The following is an 8,183-nucleotide window of genomic DNA, read 5'->3' on the forward strand; positions in this document are numbered from 1 at the left end:
TATAAATATTTTTTTGGAAAAAAAGTTTTAAAATAAAATTGGTATGCCATTTTGTAGAAATCACTAATCAACATCTAAAAACAAAATTTCAAAAAAGTTCAATGTCCCGTTTTCGAAAATTTGATTTTTCAAAAAAAAAATCCAAAAATTATTTTTTTCAAAATTTTATTTTTGGCTTATATTTAAATTATATAAATGCTTCTCCACAAAAAGTTTCGTTGAAATCGAATAAGCAGTTTCGGAGATAATCGGATTTGAAAAAAACGGTTCTATGGCAGGTACCGTTAATAATGATTTTCAAAAAAAATTTTTTTCATTGAAAGATAGACCTTAGCTTAAAACTAACATTTGAATTTTTTAAACAAAATCGTTAGAGCAGTTTTCGAGATATTTCAATTTTACTAAAATCGGTATATGACAAGTACCGTTATTTTTGGTCCAAAAAAATTAATTCCAAAAACCCCTCTGGAGAGTCGCAGAATAACGCTACATACCAAGTTTGACATTAATCGGTCCATCCGCTTAGGCTGTAGCTCCTTATACAGACAGACAGACAGACTGACAGACAGACTGACAGACTGACAGACTGACAGACTGACAGACTGACAGACTGACAGACTGACAGACTGACAGACTGACAGACTGACAGACTGACAGACTGACAGACTGACAGACTGACAGACTGACAGACTGACAGACTGACAGACTGACAGACTGACAGACTGACAGACTGACAGACTGACAGACTGACAGACTGACAGACTGACAGACTGACAGACTGACAGACTGACAGACTGACAGACTGACAGACTGACAGACTGACAGACTGACAGACTGACAGACAGACGGACTTCCGGGACCCACTTTTTTGGCATTGTCTACCATCGTAATGTCATGGAAAAATGTTATCTCAACTTTTTTTTTTTGTACGAATGCATAACTTGATATATAGTACCTATATCGCAAGTAAAAAATTTTATTGCAACTAAAAAATGTTTGCATTAAAATAAAATACTTATTGCAATTGTATCAACGAAAAATTGTATTGCAATTTAAAAATATTTGCTTTAAACAAAAAAAAAAAAAAATTATTGCAAATAAAAAAAAAAAAAATTGCATTAAAAAAAATGTTATTGCATCGAAAATAAAAATTTTATTTCAATTAAAAATCTTCTGCATTGAAAAAAAAAGTTTATGCAAAATGTGTGCATTTAATATTTTTTTTTTAAATATTCGTCGAATTTCTTACAATTTTAACTATTTGGCCTTACATTAGGCTATTTAAACTTTAATATTGAACCGAATGAAAGGCCAGATAGTGAAAATTGTAGTAAATTCGAAGAATATTAAAAAAAATGCACACATTTTTTTTTGCAAAAAAACTTTTTTCTATACAAAATATTTTTTTATTTGCAATCAAAAAATTTATTTCCTATGCAAATATTTTTCAGATGCAATAACATTTTTTTTAATGCAAAATTTTTTTATTTGCTATAAATTTTTTTTTAATGCAAATATTTTTCAGTAATAATAATTTTTTTTTTAATGGAAAATTTTTTTATTTGCTATATATTTTTGTTTTTTTGTTTTTTTAATGAAAATATTTTTTAAGTTTTCAATTGGTATTTTTACAACTCTGCTCCATAGTCCGCTTAATTTAGACATCCGAAACCATTTCCATGTATATATTCAGACCTATTCTAAACAAAAATTCCCAGGGAAATGGTTTCGGGAGGAGGGCCCCAATCGAAATGGCGAATATTTTCATTTTTTTTTTGCTTTCCCCATATTCTTAACCATCGAAGAACGAAATTCAAGCTAAAAAAATAATGAAATTTCAAGAACTTTTCAGTTGGGAGTTCTTTTTTTAGAAAAGGCCTGATTATGACGATTACAACTCAACTTCAACTTTTTGAATCATTATACCTAAGAAAAGGTGGGTCTTAGGAAAAAAAATGTCATGACACTTTTTATATATAATAATCTGGTCTACAATTCTTGCATGGAAAATTTTTTGATAAGACTTACCATTTTGGTGAAAATCGTGAAAACACAGTTTTTGTGACCTTTGACCCCAAATAAATTTTTTTCCAGGTCTCGGATCGATGAGGACTTTTTAGATTTAATTTATGATGGTGTTTCCAACAATCCTATCAAATTTCAGCTTGCTGGGAATTAATGTAACCTCACCCCCTTATTTTAGTCTAATTGGACCGGACTATTCATACCAGGGCTAGCTTTGTAAATTAAAAAAAGGAGGCAAACAAGAGGATTTCCAGAAAAAAGAGGCCTCAGTCAAAAAAAGTTTAAAATAAAATAAAATACATGACAGAGTAGCACGAAATTTCTGATCAACCTACTTTTACTTGCCAAAATTTCTGAATACAAAATTCAAAATTGCATGTCTGCATTCAAGACTTGGCGTAGTTAAAGCTCTCCCAAACTAATGACGACAACGTTTTTCTGCCGACGTTCATATATGAAATTTCTGTCCTAGGCCAATAACGTTTTTTGTTGTCGAAATTCAGGTGTAACCAAAAAGCACTGTTGTTGGGGTTTCCCATACAAAAAAGCTGCCGTTTTTTATCGGCCCATCCGTCGTCTCTGGTTTGGGATAACTTTAAATGAAAAGTGACTTTCAAAAATTGATAAAAACACTTTTTTGTCCGAAATCCAGTTTTCATCTATTTTCCGAGCCTGATTTGAAAAGTTTATTCTTTGTTCACTTTACTTTAGCTAGTTAAAATAAAAATTCCAAGTCATTTCTCGCCTCAAATGTATTTATTGACCATAAGAAACCTAACCGTGTAGTAGAGGAAATATTTTTAAAAAGAGAAGGCACCAAATTATAAAAAGAGGAGTTCTTGGGCAATTTTTAAAAAAGTGGAAGGAAAGTGGATTGGTGATAAAAAGAGGAAATAAACCTCTTAAGAGGCGTAAAGGAAACCCTGCTCCATGTCCATACCAAACAGGATTCGCATATTTTGACTTGTAACTACATTAAGACCAACTTATTACCAAAGAAAGCGTTTACATTTTCTTCAATTGAAATATGACCACTTTTTTTCTTTATTGTGTTTTTGTTTACCTATTTTTTGTTTTGCTTAATTTGAGCTTGAGAACCTTATATTTGATGACTTTTTGAAGCTTTTATCTATTCGGAATTCTTTTCTAAATTAATTTAAGAGTAGGATTTACGAATCAGGTGCCTTTATTGTTTTATCTTAAAAATTTGCTTACTTGTCATAAAAAAAAAATATTTACCAAACTTGAGATGCTAAATATTAACTCACGCTTTCATATAATAAACTTAAAAAAATTAAAATTAACTTTCTCATCTCAAACATGCGCGAGCCTCCAAATGGCAGTGTTCAACGTCATATCGCATTGTGAAGTTGTTATGACACGAGATCAGAGGCGGATTTACAAATTGTCATGGTATAGGCTTTTCAGTTTTTGCCGCCCTTGCCCCTTCATTTTTGTTAATTATATCTCGCTTAGAAAGCGTACCTTTAATACAAATTTTTGGCGTTATAGCAAATTACTCGAAAACGGCTCTAACGATTTTGATTTAACTTTGAAGACGTAATACCCAAAGCAATCTCAAAAAAGTCAAATAACAAAAATAAAATTTTCATTTTATAAAACTTTACCCTAAATGTCGGCTCTTCCCCAACATCAAAATTTTTTTTTAAATTTATGGGCCAAAATACTATTTAGTGCCTTAAAAAATGTCAATTTTTTTTAATTTAATTTTTCTATAACTATGTACAAATTAGTAGAAAAACTATATGGATATTGAGTTATAAAATTGTCATTATTTACTACAAGTTTAAAACCCAAATTTTGGATCGAATTGTTTACAAATCACGGTAACATTGTGGTTTATCTTGGTAACGCAGTGGTTTTTTAATTTTTCTGGGATTTAACTTCATAGGAGACTTACGTTGTTCCTATAGTTTAAAATAGAAATATCAGAGAGCTTAATTATATGATTTTACAGATAAAACTGAAATTTTCAGTAAAGTAACGCAGTTGTTTGGTTTTGATCACTTTGTGTTTAAACTGTCAGCCACTGTCATAAATATAGAAAAATCATTCCAAACATATCGGTGCAAATGTTATTTTTTAATAGATTAAAGTATAACTAAACTATTCTGTGTCAACTAAAATATATGAAAATATATTGATAAAAATGTCCATAAATTTTTTCAAAATTCACTGTCCAAAGAGACAACTTTTTAGCCACTAAATAGTATTAGGCCCTTATATAGAGCCAGCTCTTAAAATCTACAAGTAAACTAACATACACGGTTAAAAACTCTGGAGTATTTTTTAATACTTTTCGGGTAACATATAGGTCTACACCAAAAATGTATTGAAATTTATTACATGACAAATAATACAATTTTTTAGATAATACAAAATCAATTAAAACTTAATATAGTTGTATTAAAAAATAATTCAGTTTATATTAGAATTTAATACTGAATGCATTAAATTTCAAGTATTGCATATTTAAATTTAATGTTTTTATATTATTATCGAATAAGAATTTTATTAAAAGGTAATACAAGATATTTCAATTCAATACCAAATATATTTAAAGTTAATACGATATATTCTTTTTCCAAAATTCATTACTGAAAATAAATATATTAATCATACATAAATATAATAATGGTGATATTTATTGTCTCTATTTTATTTGTCTTATCTTTTTTTATCACAAACTGTGGCATGTAAAATCTTATTGCCGATCAAAATTCATCTGCAATGTATGCATTTTGCTTCGAAAAAATACAAAGCGTCTTCAAATTAGTACAAATTTACAATTTTTAATTTAATTTTTTTTTTAAAAAGGTACCTCAAACATCGAATTTTTTCTATTTTAAAATGGCTGAGGCTGTCGTTTGATTAAAATTTAATATTCTTGTATTACAATTTAATACTTTTTATTTTAGTTTTTAATAAATTCCTATTATATTTTAATACAATGTAATACAATTATATTAATATGTAATACAATTACCTATATTAAAATGTAATACAAAAATATTAAAATCTAATACAGCGGTGTTAAATTTCATACAAGATTAGAATTTAACCCACGGAGGTCATTTTCTAATAATTTTTGTATTACAAGTAGTAAACTTAATACTTAAATATTGAAATTGAATACAAAAAAGATTAATAATAATTTTAATATTTTCAAAGTATTAAAATATAACATTTTTTTTATTGAAAATTGAGTAAATACAAGAGCTGTATTAAAAAATACTCCAGAATTTTTTATTTTTAAATTTTATTTCAATGAATTTGAGTTCCGCATTAAAATGATGGTTTGCATGAAAATCAGGAGTCACTTCGGTTAAACCACAGCTGTGCATAGGTTTGTTCTTAACGTCATGAAAATCCTGGGTAAAATCACAATGTCGCGTCATTAAAATCACTGGTTTCCCCGTTAAAAGGATCATTCCGAAAACATCCCGAATTACTTTGGAAAAATTACATAATCTCTACACTTTAAGAATGGGTCGCTGCTGTACGATTGTGTTTTTTTTTTGTTGCTAAAATCATCTTCTAATCACGCATTGCTTTGGCAAAATCTTCGGTAGCCCGGAAAAAATGAATCATGGAAAGTGTCGTTTAAAGCACGGGTTGGCCACTAAAACCAAGGGTAGGATTAGTTCGGTTAAATTAATGATTTGGTTGCCCCCTTAAAATCACGAGATTCCTCTTTAAAAGTCACGGTTTCCACCCGAATCTTTGCTGTATTTTCGCCAGTAAAATACGGATAGCTTTGGTAAATCGCTGGTTCTTTTTGTACAACCATGGGTTTCCCAGTTCGTAGCATCCAACCAGTAGTTGGACTGGCATGTATGGGTTGTTAGTGGGAAAAGAGGAATACATTCACCCCTATTACGTAAGTCGTTTGTACTAAAACGACACAAAAAACGACTCGCTCTGGACGCCAAAATTGAGGCTTAAGTAAAACAATTATCGTGTCGTAGAAAAGGGGGGTGAAGAGCGAAGGGGACTGCCAAATAAATTTCTAATTTAAGACAAATTGTAGCTCCCAGAGCAAGTCATTTTAGTATACAAACGACTTACGTATTAAGGAGGATTTCCTCATACAAAATATGTGCAAAAGGCGCAGGTGCCCATTACTAGTTGAGGGGCGGCGAACTTGCTGTTTTAGTCTAGAATATGGAATGTGCAATGACTAACGGGAGAAAAAAAGTCATTGGAAATTTTTTTTACAGAATTCTATCTTTAAGATATCAGAAAGTCGTCATGGAAAAATCTTTTTGACTTCTATGAGGTGAACAGATCGGTCCCCGAATTTGCGGCCCCTAAAATCAGCCGCCCTAGGCTCCAGCCTACGCAGCCTTCTGGTAAATCCGGCCCTGCACGAGATAGGTAATTTTCTTTCTTCGAGATTTAAAAGATAAAGCTAAACCGAAAATGAAGAATTTAATTTAAGCGTGGACTAATATTTACTCAGGTAATCTCCAAAAGTTTATTTTTTTAAATGTTCTGTGATGTTTTTTATTGGTAAGAGACTTTTCTTTTAACTTTATTATTAAAATAAATTAATTTGATAAGAATAGAAGTTGATAAAAAAAATATCTTTAGAACTTATTTTAGGCAGTATTTTGAGTATAAATATAGGAGGTCTTGAAGTTGGACTAGAACACAAATCTCAAGACCTTTCAGTCAGAATGAAGTCATTTGAATTATTATTGGTCCTCATTGGATTCGTTGGTCTTGTAGCCATCTCTCAAGCTGCTACAAATTACTGTGCTAAGGAACTTTGTGGAAGTGCTGCCAAACATATTGCTTGCAATGCAACTGGGGTGGGACTTTTAAAAACTTTAAATTTTTCAAATCATCTTAGTTACATTTCATATTTTTATTTAGCAATTTGCTGACACCTGCTCATCAGATAGAAAACTTATAACAATGACTCCCGAAATTACAGCAGCTATATTAAATCGAATGAATCTGCTGAGAAACCGATTGGCCAGTGGCAATATGACCAAATTCCAACCATGTCCAAGAATGGCTACCATGAGTTGGAATGCTGAACTATCCAAACTTGCCGAATTAAATGTCAAAACTTGCAAATATGGCCACGATGCATGTCACAATACTTTAACCAGTCCTCAATCTGGCCAAAATATTGGTATGCTCTTAAGCGATGCACCACTTACTGCTACACCTTTAAATATGATTATTCAAATCATAAATGCTTGGTGGGCAGAAAGTAAGGACACTACAATGACTGAGATCAATAAGTATCCTGAATCTCCAAAGTTTGTATTTTTTTTTTGTTATTTTCGATGCTTTCAAATATTAATTTATGTTAAAATTTTTAGAGCTGTTATTGGTCACTTTACGGAGATGGTAATTCAAGCCAATTATTTAGCCGGATGTTCTGCTGGTAGTTTCATACTAAACAAGCAATACGCCTTCTTATTCGTGTGCAACTTCCACAAAATAAATATCATAAACGGTGCAATTTATGTGCCTGGAAAAAGTGCTAGCAAGTGTTCAACTGGACCAAATCCAAGATACAAGGGATTGTGTTCAAATAAGGAAAAATATCAATAAAATTGTATGTACCTACCTAGTTTAAAAAAATAAATAGTTGAGTAACCTTGTTGTTTCTTGAGAGGAAGAATGCGCTTTTAATCTAGTACACTCAAAAAATTTTCCTGGTAGGCAAAATCTGGTAGAAAATACCAGGCAAAAAACTGGTACAATAGTCCAGATTTCGTGGTAAATAGCTCCAGATTTCCTGGTAAAAATAAAAAAACCAGAAATCTGGTAGAATCTACCAAGAACCAAGAGAATTTTTTTTAAGCAGATTTCCTGGTAGAAAAAAAAAGGAAAAAACATGGTAAAATATTCCAGATTTCGTGGTAAATAACTCCAGATTTCCTGGTAAAATGAAATCTGGTTTTATTTACCAGAAATCTGGTTTCCTGGTACATTTTTTGACAGATAATTTCCTGGTAAATGCTACCAGCGTCCTGGTAGAATGTATTTTTTTTCCTGGTAAACTGAAGATTATCTGGAATCTGGTAAATAGAACCAGGAAATTTATTTTCTGGTATATTTTTTCCCGGTAGATAAAACCAGTCTTCTGGAACATATTACCAGAAACACTGGGAGAT

General features: G+C 30.8%; 1 protein-coding gene across 1 annotated transcript; it reads left to right on the forward strand.

Annotated features, from left to right (window-relative positions):
* The first annotated feature begins 6,651 nt into the window (after positions 1 to 6,651).
* Positions 6,652 to 7,675, forward strand: LOC129917117 (antigen 5 like allergen Cul n 1-like). The gene is made up of 3 exons (XM_055997467.1): positions 6,652 to 6,860; positions 6,925 to 7,319; positions 7,383 to 7,675. The coding sequence occupies exons 1-3, from the start codon at positions 6,726 to 6,728 to the stop codon at positions 7,615 to 7,617; spliced, it is 765 nt and encodes a 254-aa protein (XP_055853442.1). The 5' UTR covers positions 6,652 to 6,725; the 3' UTR covers positions 7,618 to 7,675.
* Positions 7,676 to 8,183: the final 508 nt, after the last annotated feature.

The sequence above is a fragment of the Episyrphus balteatus genome, chromosome 3 (genome assembly GCF_945859705.1).
Source record: "Episyrphus balteatus chromosome 3, idEpiBalt1.1, whole genome shotgun sequence".
NCBI lineage: Eukaryota > Metazoa > Arthropoda > Insecta > Diptera > Syrphidae > Episyrphus > Episyrphus balteatus.

What these genes read in the sequence shown, in the direction of transcription:
- LOC129917117 (XM_055997467.1), top strand. Translation starts at nt 6,726, where the DNA reads ATGAAGTCATTTGAATTATTATTGGTCCTCATTGGATTCGTTGGTCTT. An exon ending in TTGCTTGCAATGCAACTGGG is followed by an intron (nt 6,861 to 6,924) that starts GTGGGACTTTTA and finishes ATTTTTATTTAG; the next exon opens with CAATTTGCTGACACCTGCTC. An exon ending in AAGTATCCTGAATCTCCAAA is followed by an intron (nt 7,320 to 7,382) that starts GTTTGTATTTTT and finishes TAAAATTTTTAG; the next exon opens with AGCTGTTATTGGTCACTTTA.